This window comes from Lupinus angustifolius, chromosome LG02, assembly GCF_001865875.1.
Source record: "Lupinus angustifolius cultivar Tanjil chromosome LG02, LupAngTanjil_v1.0, whole genome shotgun sequence".
Lineage (NCBI taxonomy): Eukaryota > Viridiplantae > Streptophyta > Magnoliopsida > Fabales > Fabaceae > Lupinus > Lupinus angustifolius.
Genome location: NC_032010.1, coordinates 13,384,741 through 13,405,903, shown reverse-complemented (window position 1 = coordinate 13,405,903; position 21,163 = coordinate 13,384,741). Strand labels below are relative to the sequence as shown.

The 21,163-nt window shown below is 31.9% G+C and overlaps 1 protein-coding gene across 2 annotated transcripts; it reads left to right on the top strand.

The window, feature by feature from the left end:
- LOC109336209 lies at nucleotides 16,681-20,896 on the top strand. Of its 2 annotated transcripts, XM_019572668.1 has the most exons (5): nucleotides 16,681-16,905; nucleotides 17,535-18,126; nucleotides 19,597-19,643; nucleotides 19,771-20,498; nucleotides 20,562-20,896. In XM_019572668.1, exons 2-5 carry the CDS (start codon nucleotides 17,802-17,804, stop codon nucleotides 20,605-20,607), a joined length of 1,146 nt encoding a protein of 381 aa, XP_019428213.1. In that variant the 5' UTR covers nucleotides 16,681-16,905; nucleotides 17,535-17,801; the 3' UTR covers nucleotides 20,608-20,896. The 2 variants fall into 2 exon arrangements, with proteins under 2 accessions (XP_019428213.1, XP_019428222.1); XM_019572677.1 differs by having other exon boundaries at nucleotides 19,771-20,896.

Here is a 21,163-nt window from a genome sequence, read left to right as displayed (position 1 = left end):
CATCTATCAACAACAACCGAGCATTATTCTCACTGGGTGTGTTAGTGTTATTTCATGAATCATGTCTATTGATAAACAGAGTTCTCGAGTTTCTTTATTTATCCTTTTTTTTATTATGAAGAGGTTTACCTCAATAGTTGTTGTATTATAAGCCACCAACGATATGTGCATAATGAGAAATCCCAAGACGCTCAGTGCAAATGCCAGATCCAAAACTGCAGGTAATCCAACAATGTTATAGAAATTCACATGTGATACCTAGGGTTTCTCCGTCACTAAAGAATGCTAAGAAAAGTGGTCGTAAGGATTGTAGTTACAAGAGAAACGTCGGTAGTGGTGGTGGCATTGTCGACAGGGGAAACGTCGTCAATGGCGTCGGCATTGATTAGGGTTTTGATGAGAGCGCGTGAGTGTAAGATACCAGTTTGGAGCGTGTTGAAGTAGAAATCATCGGGTTGTTGGAGAAAACGGAGAAGCCAGTTGTTATGAGTAGTTAGAATGGAACAGGGGCAATTAACGAAGCTTCCATTATTGATTTGAAGTGTAAAATATCTTTCCAGAATATTAAGAAGTGAATAAATGATAGATTTCTCAAATTTAACCATACAATTTGAAGAAGTGAAGAGTGTTTCTTACCATACAATTTGAACACAAAAAAATGGAAAAGAATGGGAAAAAGTGTTTCTTACCTAGGGTTTGTTGTGTAAGAGCATGAAATGGAAGAATGGAAAAAAATTGATAGTTAAATTTGGGGTTTGCTTGCTTGCTGATTAGGTTTTGTAAATGGAAATTGACAGTGGATGTTAAAAACATCCACTAATTAAATAAAAACCTCCAATATCTACTTAGTTAATTGTCTGGTCCGTCTGTTTGATTTATTTGTGGAGGTTTCCGTAACCTTCATACAAAAACTTCCGCAAAATACAAATTTTGGTGTAGTGTAATCATAGAAAGTCTAGTGTCTGAATTGAATGCATGAATGCAACTTTTCTTCCCATTTTACACATTGGGAAGAATCTCTTCATGACACAAGTAAAGGGCACGAATCTCTCCACTGTCTAAATTGAATGCATGTGGTTAATATGCCTTACACACTACAAAAGTAAGACTTTAAGATGCCTTACACATTGCCAGGAATCTCTCCACGACACAAACTTTTCTTCCCATTTTTCATATTCAAAATTTTCTGGGCAATATATTTATTAATATGGATCTATATATATTCACACGTATATTTATTAATATATATCTACATTCGTACAATTATATTTATTAATATGTACCTTTATTCACAGAAGATACCTTTCACATTACATGCCTTACAAAAATTTGAATGAAACCCTAACCCTAATTTATATATTAATTACTCTTAAAACCCTAACCCTAATCTTTATATTAAGAGTAAATTACACTGACACCCCCTGAGTATTAACAAAATTACACAAACCACCCCTCATTTTTTACACCTACACAAACCCCTTATATTTTTATACTTTCATTACACTGAATCACCCTTGCATGAGAAACAAGTGTAATCTTTTAAAGAAAAAATGTGATAAATGCAAATAAGTTAAACAAAATATGATATATTATGGAGACAAGTCCAAATAATATACAAATCAATGTATCTTTATTATTTTTTGTTATAGAATGCATCAAAAAGTTTGAAGAGATATTGTTTAAATCGCTCTTGTAAACATAACGAACCAAAAATAATAAAATACATTGATTTGTGTATTATTTAGACTTGTGTACATAATATATCATGTTTTGTTTAACTTAATTGCATTTATCACATTTTTTGTTTAAGATATTACACTTATTTCTCATGTAGGAGTGGTCAATATAATGAAAGTATAAAAAATAGGGGGGTTTGTGTAGGTGTAAAAAAGTGAGGGGTGGTTCGTGTAATTTCACTAAAACTCAGGGGTGTCAGTGTAATTTACTCTTATATTAATTGCTCATAAAACTCTAACTTTAATCTATATATTAATTCTATTCTATATATTATGGTCTTTTACTCATAAAACCATAACCCTAAGTTTCTATATTAATCATAATGCATGTCTATATCAATCCTATCATGCATGAGTAAATGCATTGATCAAAATGCATCCTATGGTAACGTGCATGGGTAAATGCTAATATGCATTAGTAAATGCAAACATGTAAATGCATGCAGATAAGAATGAGTAAATGCATGCTTTGAATGAGTAAATGTCGTGAAATGTATTCAAGGCACAGTGAAAAGCCATGGGAGATGCTGAAAAGGCTGTTGAAAACCATTTGAAGACGTGAGTGCCTTTAAAGTAACCATGCTTTGAAGTGCCTTTGAATATATGAATGCACAGAGTTTACCACGTGAAAATGACAATGCCTACGACTCCTAAACAAGCTATAAATTAAGTGAAAATGCATTATATTGATAAGACATTACATGGAGAAGAAGATACCTTACACACAAGATTCCTTACACTACATGTAAACCATTGACCAAACAAGAGTGATTTGAATGAACCTGCAGGCCTTGGTGAATGAACGTGTAGGCCTTGGTGATTTGATGAACATACACTAAAGCAAGAGTGATTTTTATACACCCCACATATAATAAGTCACTCTCATTCACTCAAAACTGAACTGAATAAATCTCCATTCACTTACTCACTTTGAACACTCTCAATTCACTCTCATTCACTCTCCATTCACATACTAGGAAATGACTCATATTCATTCAGTGACATTCATTCTTTCTTCCTACTATTTTATTTAAGTCTTCATAATGGATCGAAGCACATTGTTCTAGGCCCAGTTGACCATACTTTACTAACACTTCAAGAAGATCATATATCCAACAATGTATCGAAGGGGATTGAATGTAATTTTCGGGTCTGATAATGTTTCTGGCAATTTCTTCTTTCGGAGCCAGTGTTGCAAGTTATTTGCGACACTACTTTCGCTAACATGTTGACAGTTAGAGCGGTAGAAATCAATAACCATCTGCTACTAGCATTGATTGAGATATGGAGGTAAAAAACATATACTTTCTATTTTCCATGTGAAGAAGGCACCATCACTATAGAGGGTGTTGCTTACCAACTTGACATTCACATTGATGGACAAGTTATTATGGGAGTGACAAGTATGGATTGTAAAGGTCTTTGCCTCCGTTTTTTGGGTGTTGTCCCAATAGACAACGAAATAATAAGGCAGATGGTGAAACTTACTTGACTTGAAAGGACATTCTGAGAACTCACAGATAATGTTAGTGAAGTTGTTATTACTCAACAACATGCTAGAACATTTATTTTGAGAATTATCTGAAGATTTCTCATGCTAGATACATTAGGGAATCGAGTTCACCTAATGTATCTGCAATTTCTTAAGGACTTACCAGGGGCAATCAAATACAGTTGAGGCTGAACTTTGTTGGCTTGTCTTTATCAAGGACTTTGTCGTACAACAATAATCAGTGATCAAAACGAGATCGGAGAATACCTATTACTACTTCAGTCATATGCATATGATCACATTCTAATCCTTGTACTAAGATTATAGGATCCAACTTTACCTTCTTTTCCATTTGTGAGAAGGTATATATTTATTTTAGTAAAAGAATGTTTAATTACCAATATTTATTCAAATATATTTATTAACTTATATGATTAATAATAATAGGTGATCATAACAATTGATCATGACCAATATTTTTAGACATGCTGCTAATATTATACGCACAATGTTCGACCGTTTGCATCTCGATGAGGTATATATTTATTTTTTACTTCATCTTAATTATGATTATAATATGTTATTAACATTCCTGGATATGTTTTATGATTATAATATGATATAATTATGGTTGGACATGTTATTTAAAAAAATTGGAATATTTTTTGTGAAAAATTAAAATTTTTAATGCTAATAAAAATAAAACCTTAGAGCCAGATAATGAAAATTTCATGTTAAATGATATTTATTTATATTCCAACAAGCAGTGTTATTGGAGGTTACTATTGCTCTCTAACTCTTTCACATGTTACCCTCATGTATTCAAAATTATATTTTATATTCCTTCCCCATTGCTATAACATATTATGATTTTATAGAGATTATATCCATAATTTATGGTTGAGTTTAGGGAAGTTACCATTGTATTTTAGTTTCAAACATAAGGAAATACACGTTTATAAACAACATGAGTCATCAACATGATCTAGGACACATACGTACATAAGAAATATGTTCATGATTTGTTGACTTTTTGTGGGCTTATCTTGCACATAGAAACCTCATTGTAGTGATAGAGGACATAAAATATGAGTATTTGTGTTGAAATCCCAGCAGCTGCACGCTTTCCCCCTCCCTTTATCCATAAAAAACTTTGCCTATAAAAACTATAATAAACTCATTACATACGTATGCTCTTCAATCTTTATGCAATAGGCTAACAAGTTTGCAACTTACATGATTTAAATCATAATAAATTAGAAGCAAGAAGACAAATGAATGATAACCTTGTAAAAATCAAATTTGATTTGATTTAATAATTAACAATTGGAAATAGATTGCATGTTGTAGGACAATCATAGATACGAAAAAGGGTAGATATTTCCATTTTCTAGTTGACAACTTGTGTATTAATATTTTCAAATATGCATATTAACAACTACTTCCATAATTAGGATAATCCTCAAATTGTCATATTTTCACCATTTCAAAAAATGAGAAACACTGAAGCAATAAATATATATATAATAATTGAAATAGTGGTATATTCTTCATATTCATATTATGTTGAATATTCTTCGTATTATGTTGAATATTATTCATATTATATTATATAATTTTTTGGGACCCCATATATGCACATGATTTTTCTGCGAAATGCCCCTAAAATATGTTGATCACATATACCACTAATTTGTTTTGTAATTGTGGAATGACATGTTCCTGATCGAGTTATGAGACAATTTGGCATGAATCAATTTATTCCACAAGATCTTGTGAACTGTGAAAAACTCCATAAAATAGATTTATGTGACAAAATTGACCGCGTCTGGCTACATAAGCATCGCCGCTGGATTCAAATATGGAATGATAAAGAAAACTATATGGTTGATGATCTTCCCAACACTGTCCCCACTATGTACCACTATTCACAGTATATGTAGTGGTACTTACAAAAGACTAGAAGGTACATATCTGCTGGAGTGGTAACATTTTATTTTTTATTAATTAATTTTTTTATTTAATTATATTATTTTTTCTAATTTTGCCTTTTTGGTACACTTTTGCAAAGAAGAAGTTGTGACTAGAGTACTCCTCCCACTTGTTTAATAAATCTCATACAATCATTATCTTATGTCTTCTCATTTGGCTATGAAATGATGGAAGTATTAACTGATCTACACCCTACATCATACTCTACCAACTATTTTGAAGCTCCTTCTGCTCAACATTTTCATATGCCTGAAACTGAGTCCTTGCAACAAAGTCAAACTGATACTCATTCTCAAGCACATACTACATCAACTACTCCTCCACAACAAAAGCCATAACGGTTTAGAAGTTTTTCACAATTTTATAATTATTCTTCGACCCATTTGTCATCATGTTCTCAATGTCACTATCATCAATGTTTACTATTACCTCAAGTATACCATTATCGGCATACGATTCTAAATAGTATTATCATCCACTATGTCGTTAACAAACATTTTTGGTACACAACAACATACTGATGACGAAGTTGTGGTTGATGATGGTGATGACGAAGATAAAGAGGATGAGCCACAATTAGCAACACGTGTTAGAGGGAGAATCTTGCAATGGAATGAACAACAATTAAGAGTTCAACCATCAAAAAGTAGAAAGTTACCTACATGCGGTACTTATCACGTAGACGTGATTAAAATTTTGGGATTTAATAAATTAGGAAAATATAATATTGTAATGTTTTTAGTTTTTTAATAAATATTAAATGTATTGCATTACCTACATCAAACTATCAAAAATAGTTACATAAAATAGAAAAAGTAAATAGGCAAAAAACACAAATACTTCATTCTCATACCGAGATTGGAGAGAGAAAAATAAAAGCTCCAACCTTGTAGCCGATTTTGGTTTGGGAAAAATAAAAACTCCAACAGTATAACTTATTTTGGTTTGGAAAAGATAGTAGCTCCAATGTTGTTTCCTATTTTGGAGAGAGTAAAAAAAAAGAAATTCTCCAAACCCATTGCAAATTTTGGGTTGTGAAATTAAAAAAAAAAATTGAAAAATCCCACCCCATTACCGATTATAATAAAATATGCAGCATGACAAAAGAAAACAAGGACTCGACTATAAGGTTGTTGAGTTTAAAAAAACACACTAAAAGGTGCACTAAGATTATAATATTTCAGCCAAGGTGCACCAATCAAGTGAATTTGCCGATGAAATATGGGTTCCATTAATTTTCTTAATCTCCAAAACATCACACTTTAAGTTAAGAGAAGCGTGATTTCGCCATTCATATTCTGGACCAAAATGTTTATATCAATCAACATATCTATCTGGTCTCAACTCTACAACAATATAGTCAAAGAAATTTTTATTATGAAACTCTTTAATAGCATTTATTGTTGTTTGTTTGGATTCAAATTGCATCCCAACAAGTAAATCATTATCAGCAATATTCATTACACTAGTTGCTGTATGTCCAAAATCACGACCGACTTCAGAATTTATGCTACGAAATTAAAAATGATGATGGACTAGCATATAATATAGTACGAGATGAACTAGCATCAAAGTCGACATTCTCATCATCACTGCATATCTCGATGTCCTCTTCGTCACTAAAATGACTAACAATATCCCTTATAATAGCCATCTATATTTAAGAAATAAGAAAATTAAAACAACAAATTATAATAATTGATAAATATATTAAGGTTAGAAGAATGAAATTAAGTATAGTATTTGGATAAATATACTAACCTGAATCCTTAGTTTCCCTCAAAAGATAACTTGAATCACAGTAGAGGAAGAAAGTATTTGCTTAGAATATTACATGAATTCATTAATGCGTGGATATATATATATATATATAAAAAAAAATAAAGAAAACAAAAAAAAAACTACTAAAATCTATAACTGCATTGCCCATATTAGTTCAGTGGTAAGAAAAAATCTAAAACTCCTATTGGTTGACGAATTAGCTTTCGAGGAAATTAAAAAATAAATAAGTAACTCCAATAGAATTTATTAAAATATAATAAAGTGGTAAAACACTTACCCCATGACAAGTTTGCTTGAGGGAAATTAAATAAAAAATAAAAAACTCCAATATTTTTTGAACGACTTTATTAAAATATTTGTATATTATAAAAACTCTAATGAAATTGACATTGCTGAGTTTTAAATTAAATAAAAAAAATACACCAAAATTATAATATTTCAGTCAAAGGTGGACCACACAATTAAATTTACACTCTGTGATGGTATGGATATCTGCTTGCAAATTTTTGACAGATACAGACACTATTATAAAACTTAACATTTACGTAATTTGATATCAAAAGTGATTGATTTTAATTATTATCAATTTTAAGTAGTTAGCGTGTTGACTTTGTACAAATTTGCTATATTTAATTTTGTTTGAACATAACTTCTTTATGCTTTCCATTTCAATTCATTACTTATTCTAGAACTGCATAATAAGACATGGCTCCTAATTATTTCCAAGTAGTGATGCAGGTAAGTCTTAATATCACATGAAATCTATTTTGGAAAGATACTCGTGGTTAGTGTCATACTATACTTTCATTAATTGAACTTGTTTAATATACATGTAGTGAAATTAGATGCATCAATACAAGGGATAACACATATGTTATATGAAATTGGTCTTCTTCCAAAATCTAAACCACAAGAATTATGAAATACTTCTTGTTTAACAAAAAATGAAAAGAAAGTATGAAAGCAAGAAGAATATGAGAAACTAGAATTGAATTGATTGACATTTACAATGAGTGAAGCTGGTATTTATACACAAATAATCTTTAAGAGTTAGTTTGGGAGTTAGATTTTGGAAGGAAATGAAAGAGAAGGTTTGGAAATGACCTTGTAATCTGTGGCTAAGTGACAATAAGTTCAATGCCTGAGTGACTTTAATTTCTATTAGTCATTTACTATCCAAATGTAGTCGAGGTTAAAAACTTCCATAAATTAAATAAAAACCTTCACTAATTCCACAGCCCACCTCACTTCATTTACTTGGAGAGGTTTGAATAACCTCCACAAAAAAACCTATACAATAAGTTCAATACCTGAATGACTTTGTAATCCATGTGATAGTTAAGCTATCATGTTTTAGATAATTTAATAAGGTATACTAGGAAAAGTCTAATGCACATAATTTTGGTTCAAAGCATTATGAATTTGGGGCCAAAAGGCAATGGAAGGATTAAGGATATTGAAGACCTTTGGAGCTAATTAGAGTAATGTTGTTGACACTTCACATTTACATAGAAATTTTAGTGTTCCTTCAATCACTAATTCTGTTTTCAGTTACCAAGGTGAGTCCAGAATAAGAGTGACAACTCACTAGGTATGATATCATTTAAAGACCTGCAACTATCTTATTCATATGGATTTGGTTAGATTCTGCTAATGAACTATGGCATGCTTCACTGTTACTCTGTTCTGTATATTTATTTATTCACATACTTGCCATTTATTTTCTTGAACTTTTGTCCTGAACCTCATAGTGATCAAGGAAAAAGAAGGCAAAACAAATTTTGTTAGATCTATATGGCAAACTTTAATAACTTTGCAATCAAATAAATGCATTAAATGGATCATCATCCATTCCTTTTTTATACTGTTATGTTAGTTGTTGAAGGGCTTATTATCTTGTAGTAAGTACTACATATATGCTTTTTAAAATTTATCCAATATGTTTTATCAATGACATAGTTTTGATTCATTGCAGCTTCTAGAGGGGATTCGAGGAGATATTTAGATGGATTAGCGCAAATGTAGAAAATATGCTGAAGTACATAGAGGAACACCAATTTGGCCAACAAGGTATCAATGAAAGAAGTCACACTTGGAACTTGTATCTGCAAGTTATTAGTAGTCTTTCTGTCTATCAACTTACAAACAATGTGTGAATGACATTTAAATCATGTTTTGTGAACTAGTCAATGCAGCTTTTGTAACTAGAAATGGATATAAAGGGGTTTGCATTGTTTTTACTTATCAATCATGCAACAATTGTTTTTTGTCATTGAACTTTGTTTGAACATTGTTGTAAAAGTTTCAGTGGAGAAAAAAGCTGCAAGAAACCAGAAGCTGGCTGTTGGAACTGGGAAGGAAAACAATTCTTGGAGGATAAGACCTCATGAAATTTATTCCAGGTTATCAATGAATTTGGATGGTGTTTTTATTTGAAAGCTTGTCAAGCATCATATGCTTTTCATATTTTCAATAAAGTCCATACTCCATAGAGAAATTATTGTATGATCTCATATCAATACTCCTAAATTCAATTAATTTTTCTATACTATTCTCCCAATCATTATCTAGCTACAAATTCTCAATGCTATTTTGCCTACATGTTGTTGTTAATTCTACATGCTTAGTTAGTGTATATAATGATTCAGTAATTATGAATACTCTTTTTATTGTTCCAACTAAATGTTTTTATTTTATTATTTCAGACAAATGATAATGAAAGTATGTCTGAAACACCTTTAGGTGCAAGAGGATCATCTAGATGTTGATATTTGTTATGTATTTTGTTTTTTAAGTGTTATATGAGATTACTTTTAGTTTTTTGAAATTTTATGGTGTAATTGGATTTATAATGAATGATGAATTATAATTCTTTTAACTTTGTTACGCTACCTTGGTTATTTGCAATAGAATTTTATTATTGTTAAGAAAATTTGAATTTAGTATTGTAAACTTAAATAATAATTATAAATTAATGAGATTAAAGTTGTGAAAAATATGAAATTAAATTGATGTTAAAATCCTCTAGAAACATATAATAGTTACCTCTTTCATCAAGTCTCCATATGTTATTTCGAGTTGTGGAAGTTGAAGGTCTCTATAATTAATATTCTCAACTAGTGGAGGTTTAAAGCCTTAATGGTAAACATTATAAAGACATCCTCAAATAGTGGAGGTTTTAAACCGCCACAAATAAACAGCTACAAATGTATAGATACCAGAAGTTTTTTAAAACCGCCGCAAAATGCTTCTAGCGGTCACAACTGTGGAGGTTTTTGAAACCTTTGATGGTTATATTGTAGAGGCTAAAACATCCGCTAATCGCAAGAAAAACCTCCACTAAATACAAAATCTGTTGTAGTGTCACAAGTGTAGTTCATGTTCACAAGCCTTCTCTTTCCCTTCCAAAATCAAACTCTCAAACTAACCCTGAGTAACTTCCTAATTAACTCTATAATGTATACACACGTGTCATAAAACAAACAACTAAGTTCTAGAATGATTGCTTGCTGCTATGCATGTAACTTCCATATATGACAATAGTTGACTGACACCAATTGCTGATATAAGATTGTTGTGTGCTTTTGATCCATTGGACTTGCACCTGTTGGTTGCCCATGTGGCTCAATTGACTCAGCCACTATTTGGCCATGTAACCCATTTGGCTCGGTCATGTGTTCCATGCTTGACATGACCACAATGCTTCTTGTCTTGTTCATAAGACACAATGTCTCAGTCAGATGTTCTACATGTGTCTCGGTCATGAGGACATGGTGACTCGGTCAGATGTCTTGCATCTTGGCACAATGTCTTGGTCATTTGGCCTACACATGAGCAATGTTTCTGTAAACTTGATTCATCTTGTCTTCTTCATTTTGGCTTTTGGTGGTTCTTGTACATGAATATTCCTAGCTAATATGTTAGATTAGTTTAACAATTAAATGATACATATGATTGGAAGTTAGTAATTTGAACAAAAATGACTAATGTGATAGTGATTGACAACTAATTTATCAGATTAGTAGATGCATTTTGTTTAACTTCATTCTCTTTCACTTCATAAGTAATTTCCAACATATTATAGTACATATTTTCTCTAATAAATTCTACTGAATCCTTTTATAAATACAACACTCCATATCATTGCTTGGAGTCTTATGAGTAGAAATACAAAGTAAATTAGAGGAGTATTAGTGACTGATTAACATAAAGGAAATGTAGAGATATGATAATAAAGACGATTAGAAAGTAGTGCAACAGAACATAAATGAAACTAAAAAACGTGTTTAATTTGATTTTAAGTAGGACATCTACATGAGGAAAGGTTTCATCTAGAGGATGGTTTATGGAGTGAACAATGAATCCATCTACTTGTATGGATATTTATACTACCTCAGTGATAAATTTGCTACATGATATTCAACAAATAACACGTCGTTATTGTTCAACTACTTAGAACATCATATGCTCATGAGTCTAGTCTAGTAGTCCCACATTGGGTGCATACCAGCCTAGTGTGTGGTTTATGAGGTCCTTGGGTTTTCAATTCCATAACCCAACTTTCCCGTGTAATTAGCCCAAGTTTTTGAGGTGTAATTAAAAATTAATAATTAATAATTAACTATGATGTACATCCAATTGTCCCATGCTTTTGAGGTCCTTTCTTATGTTGTTAGTTTGCTTAATAAACTATACTCTTCCTTCTATTAAGAATTTGTATTCTTATTTTATATCTTATCTTTATGTTTTCGATGGTGCCAAAAATTGTACATCTTTGATTATGGTGCAAAATACATAGATTATTTAGACTATAATAGAGGTAATTTAGAACTTAAATATATGAGCTTAAACTAAAAGACTAGTTTTTTAGGTGAGAAAACGTTATGACTTAAGTATTGTATTGTGCTGACGATGCTATCCAATGTCCGACTCTTAATATTGTCATTCGCTTCAAGGGTTGACATCTATGACAACTTTCACTCTATCAACACCGACTTGATGGTAGTGATTTCTCTTTTGGCGACTCATTGACCTATTAATATTTGATAATATACCTTAATTTAGCTTATAGATAATTTTTTCCTAAACACAACTCTCAATGAAAATATTAGGGTAAAAATGAATTCATTAACCTCTCAATTGCTAGTTTGTTAGCACTAATTAACACTCTGAAATCATGTTAGTTAAACACTACTTTTGAATGAGTTTAAAAAAAATTAAAAAATTGGAGCACTCAGAAGTCATGTGGGCTGAACAAGACTTCTCAATTATATTTTATAATAGATTTTCAAAAGTGATGTTAATCAGACACAAGTTGTGATTGAATTTTTTAAAACAAAAAATTCAAGCAACTTCAAAGTTGCATGAAACTAACATGAATTATGAGTAGACCTGTCAAAATGGGCTACCCGACTTTTAATTCAGGCTAAGATGGGTCGGGCTAAAAAGTCCGGTTACATTTTATGATTCTTAAATTGAGGCCCAAGCCCGTCCAAAGCGGGCTGTGGGTTGTGACGGACCGGCCCGGATTATTTATATTAAAAAATTTAAATAACTTAAATATTACAACCTATTTAATATTTACATAAAAAAATTGTAATAAAGTAAACAATTGTAACTTTTTTTTTTTGCATCTTCTACTAAAATGTTTTAAAGGTCTTGAATTGCCTAATCATAATAATATAATTGTCAAATATTAAACCATTACACTTTAGTCAAAATATTAAATTCATAGTAACGACAAAGTACTAGAAAATAGAAAACACATACATAAAATAAAATCAACATTCTTATTCTCATTGAACAATTGATTCTAAACCTCCATGAGAATATTTTACGTCTTCAATATCAATGGCATCTCATTCATCATCATCCTCTTCATTATCATATTCTACAATAAAAATTAATTATCATAATAAAATTGAATGATTAGTTTAAAGTATATAGGAAAACTTGAACTTAAAAAAAACTTACCGACAAAACCATGTAACCAACTACGTGTTCTCAAGAGAGCTTGAACTGTTTCATCATTTAAAGAACTTCTATACTTGTTCAAAACTCGAGCACCAATGCTAAAAGCGGATTCCGATGCAACTATAGTTATTGGAATGCTTAATATATCACAAGTCATCTTTGAAAGAGTGGGATATGCACGACTTCGATCCTTCCAATAAGATAAAACATCAAAACACACATTTTGTGAATTTGTTCTGGATCTGCTTCTAAATAAATATCAAGTTCCCTTTTCCCACGAGAGGTCGTTCTCTTTGTGTTCTTATGTTGTTCAAACTACAAAATAAATAGCTAAATTTATTAAACTATACATGCACATGAAGAATGAAAAATGAAATAGTTATATAAAATTTGTAAAATTAACTTATACGGGCTTGGTATAAGGGTATTTGAAACTTCTTTCCATTTCCTCCTCCTAATGAAGATGAAGCATGCACTTGCGAAAGACTCTCATTTGATTGATCATCCTTGTTGACATATTCATCATAAAGTCTATACAAATTCATTTGGATCTGTTTCACCTTCTCCACATAAAATGGATCTACTTCTTCGTATAAACATTGCACAAAATTAAGTTTTTTAGATGGATCAAGAATAGCACCAAATGCCAATACCATAGTATCTTCACTCCAATACTTTTCAAATTTGGCTTTCATATTGCAAGCCATTTGTTGAATCACCAAATCTTAATTTGTCAATATAGAGTTCAAAAGACACTCTATAGTCCATATTTCCCCAAATATAAATTTGATGTGAGGTAAGAAGAACCAAATATCAACTTTGTAATATTGTTAAATAGTCTCAGAAAGTCATATATTATTTCAGCTTTACTCCACTCATCTTTTGATGGACACCAAATATAATTTGTATCATGCAAACTAAAACTAGTAAAGGCACGTCGATAATTGATTGCATTCTCAAGCATTATAAAAGTAGAGTTCCATCTAGTGACACAATCAGATCTCAACCCAATTGATGTATCTATTCCACCAACCAATGCAACACAAGCAAAAAATTGTCTTGTTCTCCTTTCACTAACCTTAATATATTTCACACTTTGTCTAATTTTTTGCAATGCATCGCTAGCAACCTTCAAACCATCTTGAATAATGAGGTTCAAGATATGAGCACAACATCTTACATGAAAGAATTCTTCATTAAGCAACAATTTTTTTGACAATCCTAAATGTACTTTCACATGGTTTTGCATATTGTCATTTGAGGTAGCGTTATCCAAAGTGAGGGAAAAAACCTTTTTTCAATTCCCCAATCTCTTAAAAATTCCATCCCTTTCAATTCTAATTCTTCCCGGTATGTGGAGGTTTCATGTGAGCAAATGTAAGAATCTTACTATTTAATTTCCATTTAGTATCAATATAATGAGCAGTCAAAGAAATGAATCCATGATTCGTGCATGCAGTCCAACAATCAGAAGTTAAACATCCCCTACCAGGAATTTTCAGTAATTGTGATTTTAACTTTAATTTCTCAATATCATAAAGTTTCATCTCATCACTTTTAGTAGTATTTCTAGTAATAAATCGACAATCATCATTCAAAATGTTTTGGTATTTTCTAAATACCCTCCATTCATCAATATTAAATGGGAGACCATGTGAAATAATCAATTCAGATATCATCTCACGATTTACCTTATGATCAAATTTTCTCTTTTTTAACCCCCCTCCTCCACCATCGAGTAACATAACACCTATATCATTATTTTTAGCGGTCTTACTGTAATTGTCAACATGACGGATTAAATGAGAAGTTCCATTCTTAGTTGAACAACTCAATAATTTTTTACACCCTAAACACCTAGCCTTTTCTTTTCCATCTACAATACCAGCTTTTTCAAAATATCTCCATGCATCTGAGGTTAAGGTCTTACCACTTTTTGGTTATGGTTGAGAGGTTAGAGGTATACACCTTTTTTGTTCTGATTGAGAAGCATTTGTACTCTCTTTCTCTTGTACATTTCCACTGGTATTTTGTGTAACTCCAACAGTGGTTTCTAATATCTCACAATCACCAACACTGGAATCCATAATATGCAAACCTGTAAAGACGAAGAAACAAACAAACAACAATGAAAGTCAATTTTGGACACTGTTCCATTTTGTAGTATTATTCAAAGTGCATATACATATGTAACAAATTTAAATATAGGAAAACAACAATAACATTCATCAATATAAATGGGAATGTAAAAATGGATATGAAAGCTGTAAAAATGGGAATGAAACATTGCATAATACTACAAAATGGAACAATGTCCAAAAGCTGTAAAAATGCACAAAATGGAACCAAGGTATAGGTTTGGTCCAGATGTAAAAGATGAAACAAACCTCTTTGGCTTAACTTCTCCAATATAGCTTACACAAACTTTTAAAATACTAGTCCCTTTTTGAATTATTTGTTGCTTTTTATTTCTAACATCCAACCCCAGATCATGAATAACGTGTATATATGAAACATCCAATAATGCAATCAAAAGAAGAAACCATTTTAGGTACCGATGAATAATTCTCATAGGAAATTAGTATTATTTCTATGTTGAACACAAGCATCTTATATAAAATAGTGGAGGAGCATGAAAAGTTGAAAGTTAAAAGAGTGGATTGAACATGAAAAGTTGAAAGTTAAAAGAGAGGATTGAACATGAAAAGTTGAAAGTTAAAAGAGTGGATTGAACATGAAAATGAAGCAAGTTGTGAGTGTGTGATGTAACCTGGGTAAAACTAACGAATGGAGAGCGAGAGACAAACTGTAGACAGTGACACATGCGCCTTGGAGAGTGAAGCATCAAGCAATAGAATAGAACTTACAATTTTTTGTTTAGAAGACAAATAAGTTTTAGTCTTTTAGATGTTTAATATTAAGAAGGAGAAAGGCCAAAGGTTACATACTGTAGAAGATATTTTCTATTTTTTGTGGTTGTGAGCGTATCCATGTGTCTTATCCACATGTTTTATATGGCAGCCCGAACTCGGCCAGGTAAACTCGGCACGAGCCCAATTTTAATATGGTCCGATAAGATCAGGTTAAAAAGCCTGGTTTGAACAATATACTCTTGATTTAATACCCGAACTCGATATATTTTCGAGCTTAATGGGCTGGCCTGGTTGACCCAACTCGTTTTGACAGCTCTAATTATGAGTAAGCTTAGGGAAATTGGTCAAAACTACTTTGTATGATTTTTAAATTAAAATATTCATAACTCATTAAATATTTATTTTCTCAATTCCTTCTAGAGTATTGTCCTAAATTAATTTATGCAATTTAAATAATTTGTTATATTTTTTATTAAGAAAAAATATATATAATAAAGTAAGTGTTTTTTGACACTGTTAATGAATAATTCATCATTTATATTTAATCATTATTTTCTTTAAAATCTAATAAATAATATACTCATCATGTATAAAACTTTATAATGAGAGTGCATATATTACACTCATTTTTTAAGTTTAAAAAAATTATTATTATTTTTATATTTTCTCTCTCTTCATATTATTAAAGTATGATATAATTTATTAAAAAATAAATAATATTTAGGAAGAATATCCTTAACCGAACCATATTTAAGTAGAAATATTTGGAAATAATGAAAATGATAAAGCAATGGAGGGAGTATTTAAAATACAAAATTGATAAAAAGGAAGAAGAAAAAGTATAGATGCGGGTGCCAGCTGTGCAACCACTCTGCTTTCATCTTCCTCTTCTTCCTTAATGCACTTCATAGTGCGTGTTAGGGTTTTCTTTCACATTTCCACTTTACTTCACACTCCAATTTCTTCAAAATCAATTCACCATTTTTTACCAACCATACAACAACAACAACAAAAGACATAACATCTAAACGCTTTGTTCCACTCTCTGTACTCTCGTGTATGTTGTTTTCGCTTCTTCCTTTTTTTTTTCTTGTTGTGTGTTGTGTTTATTACTATGTTTGGTACTTGGTTTTGGCTTTAGTGCATCATATTTACTTTTTACTCTTTTTATTTTATTTTTAGTATCTGTTGAAATAAGATGAGTGGACACACTAGACAAATACATCAGGGGTAAAGTTAGGATAGCTTCTATTGTATAAAAGATGGTAGAGTCACGGCTGGTTTGGACATATGTGGAGGAGACGATGGTAAGAAGCCTTTTAGTAAGGAAAATAGATCAAAATAACTTCATTTCAATTTCTAAAGGTAGAGGGAGGTCAAGAAAAATCATAGGCGAAACAATTAGGAAATATGTACAAGTCAATGCTTTGTCAACAAATATGATTTATATATTAGATCATTATGACATTGTTTGATCCATTTAGCCGACCCCTTCTTGTGGGACTAAGGCTTGGTTATTGTTTTCATTGGTTGAAATAGGGATGTTTCTTTGATTAAGATTTTTCTTTAGTTTTTAAATAAATAGATATTGCATGTTATTGACTATTTTGATGTTTTTAGCTTGTGTGATCACTACAAATAATTTATTGTTTTGTGCATAAGCAATGTTCTCTTCTCTAATTGTAGGATTTTCATGGTGCAAGTGGAATTTGATTGTTGAAAGTCCATTAATTGTATGTTAACTATGAGATGCAAACCAGTGGAATGCAGCATGAGTGATTCTAACATATGTGGAAATTTTGTATCTATGTATGAGTGACAAAGAATAGATTTGATTGGAAATGTCCAGGGTTGGGTTTATTGTGATATTCTGAAAAAATAGCGAAAACGGGGGCGCTTTGTTGTGTGGCTTCAAGGCCACATGGATCAAATGCAGGAAGTGTGCACTTGTCCATGGGTCCGAGTGAGCCCTACTGGCAAACTAACACGAGTTTTTCGCCACGACCATCAAGATGGGATTTCAGGTTTCAGTCTGAAGGGCTTCCATATAGTTTAAATGATGGTACACGGCTCTATGCATCTTCGACGTCATCAAATGGTAAAGACAACGGGCACTGGGTTAGAGGCAACCACCTATACGATTTGCACTATTCTGCTTCAGAGCGTACTGGGCTTATCCTTAGCAGCAGTCCATCTGATCTTTCTCAGAGTCCTCAGTGGACGCCTCCTGCAATACAGGAAATAAGTATTGATGATTACACAAGTAGGACTAGGAGAGGTATATTCTCACATTTAAACAAGAATTTTTTCGGAGATTTATAGACCACTTTTAGGCTTTTATGCCTGAGATATGACTTTATATATTGATTATATTCTCCGAAAGCTGTATGGTCATAGTGGACTTGTTCTGTCTTTTTTTATCCTCGAAACTTTTTTGCTTGTGTTCATGCTCATTTTATTATATAGAAGAAATGAACTTTCAAATAAAGTGGAGGCATCAATGTAGTATTGAGGGTGATGCATGTAACTGTTCCTGCTTATGGATATCCTTCTGCCAAATTGTGTGATAAGGTTGGTTTTAAGCATTTGAAGGGTGAACAGTGTAAAACAACCATTTCAATAATGATGCATGAAAGCATCAGAAATACAAAAAACATTTTTGATTGCAGATTATGGACAGATGATTTGTGGTTTATCTCACAATTTTGTATAATGGTGCAAGAAAGCAGTAGGAATTTGATTGCTTTTAATTGCTATGGCATTGCAACTGGGGGTTAATTGCTTCACATAATTAAAAATAAAAGGGCATTCAAGAATTAAGTTGTAACTGCTGGTTAGGTAAAGGATGATTAGATAAAAGGTATTGAAGCCTTAATACCAATAGGACATTTAATCTCAGTAGATGTTCTGCCAAACTAAGGTTTTTTATTTAATACTAAAACAAATGCCCTGATAAAAAGTATAAAACCCAAAATAAGATCAAAAGTTTCTTTAGGAGTGCTCATTTACATGTGTCTTTATTCTGTCTACAGTCTCTCGAAGGAAGTATTCATTGTTATTTCATTTTCTATGAGTGATAATTAATTGTATTGCATGAATAGTTGCTACATGCTCAACCCTCATAGTGCATGCTTGGATTAGCTTATTTTGTATTCAAAACAGCTTATTAAAACATGCTTTTATTGCTCTGGATTAAAACAATTTTGTTGTACTGATTGTGTTCTTGCTATAATTATGCTTTTAACATTTAAGGCGAAAACAATGAAAAAATAAAGATGTTTTTGGTCATTTTGTTTGTAGAGCTAGGGCTTCCTTTATACTGGTAGAGAGCTAAATTAGTATCTCAGTGAAGCTACAGGTTTTCTGTCAGAAGCCAACATAAGGGAGCCCATACAGCCATACCTTGTCATATCTGACATCGTAGTACAGAATCGATTCATGATTACTTTCAGTTCTGCTGAAAAATGTCAGCTCATTGACATTTTCTTTTAACTCATGAGATTCATTTAATAATATAGATGTTCCCTTCCTCGAATATAACTGAATTTCTTGATTTTGGATCTTAATTTGTCCGTTAATGTGTGTCTGTGTATATGTTTGGGGCTAGTGGGTGATGGTTACAGTTAAATTGTTGCAATATTAAGAGAATAAAACCATTTTCTTAATTTAATTTTGTGATTTATTCTATTATTATAAACTTTTTGACTATTGCTTACTGAATTGCTTCCTTTTCAATTGTTCTTGATAGATCTTCATCCTTCAATGCGACGGGTATCTTATACACCTACCATGGAGGTAATGTATTTCATTAAGGACTATTAGAAGTTTAAAGCAAATGTATTTTTCTGTGTCCTTGGCAATTACATTACATTTGTGTTTCTCTCAAGAGATAGGTAATAGGTATTTTGGATAACATGTGCAGGGAACTTCTGAAAATCCAGATAGTGAGGGTTCAACTTCATCCCGGTCAGAGAGTAGCGAACCTGAGGATACTACAAAGTCGCGCTTATCCTCACAGAAGAATTTCTCTAACCGCCGTTCTTTCATCTCCAACCCCATTCACCCTGTGTCCTTTCCTGACCTTACTCCACCCAAGGAAGCCTTTGACCCTGCAGTTACACCTTTGTCAGAGTTTGGTGCTTCGACTCTGCTCAGAGATGCCCAAGGATGGAGTAGTGCCAGCAATAGTCAGGATTTTGCTGATGTTACCAAGTCATTTGAATCAGAAACACCTGATCACCCACATATTACCTCTGATGGATTTCAATGCAGCTTATGTGAAAGATTTCTATCACAGAGATCACCTTGGAGCTCCCGTCGCATTATGAGAAGTGGAGTCATGCCTACAACTGGGGTTCTTCCTTGTTGTCATGTTTTTCATGCTGAATGTTTGGAGCAGATGACACCGAAGACATGGAAAAATGATCCTCCTTGTCCTGTGTGTGTCAGACGGGAGGAGGAAAATTCACCTGATCAACGAAGTCTTTTGCGATCGAGGAATAGTTTTCCTAGGCTCAAATCATTTACTGAGGATGGATCTTCAAGACCATGGGGTTGTACACGGGCAAGTGATTGCATTGAAGGGGCTCTGCATGCACCACCACAAAATGCAACATTCCTAGTTAATCGAAGTCGCATAAAAAGAACCTTCGGTTGAAGGGTAATCTAAGCTAGGACTTTCCAGTTAAGGTGAGGAAAAGTGGACCATTTCCATATTCTTCACAGTAGTCTAAGCAGTTGCAGGCCCAGGCATGAATAGGTAATGAAAAATGTCTGCATATAATGGAAAGTTGTAATTTACCTGAACATTCTTTTCTTAACAGTCCCACTTTAGTCAAGGGATATTTATAACATGGATTGTAAACTTACCATCGTTTTGTATAGATTGATTTGTTGTATGTGTATTGAAAGTCTCTATTTCAACTTTGATATTATATTTCTTTGGTTATGCACTTTGATTGTGATCTTTAGTTAGGATTTTAAGCATATCTACTTTTGTTGATGGAAGTCAGATTGAAAAAATATTCATCAAGAGAAGATTTGAATTATTATATGTAATGTAAATTATGTAATGTAGCTGTCACTTATCTGTATAATGAACTAATTTAAGCTTTCTTTATGTTCGTTTCTAATAAGCTGAGATTGATTGTAGAGTGCCTTATTTTCTTATCAGGACTTAAGTTCACTTCAACTTTTTGAGCTAATTCACTAGTTGATATGTTTAATATTTTAATATTTTTTTATAGTCAGCCCATTAAACAAATGACCTTACTTTACCTTTTAATATATTATGCCTTTCAACTTTTGTCACGTTT

Excerpts from the sequence above, each read along its gene's own strand:
- LOC109336209 (XM_019572668.1), top strand. The coding sequence starts at position 17,802 with ATGGGTCCGAGTGAGCCCTACTGGCAAACTAACACGAGTTTTTCGCCA. Across the intron at positions 18,127-19,596 it reads CACAAGTAGGACTAGGAGAG|ATCTTCATCCTTCAATGCGA; the intron begins GTATATTCTCAC and ends TGTTCTTGATAG. Across the intron at positions 20,499-20,561 it reads AGTCGCATAAAAAGAACCTT|TATTCTTCACAGTAGTCTAA; the intron begins CGGTTGAAGGGT and ends GGACCATTTCCA.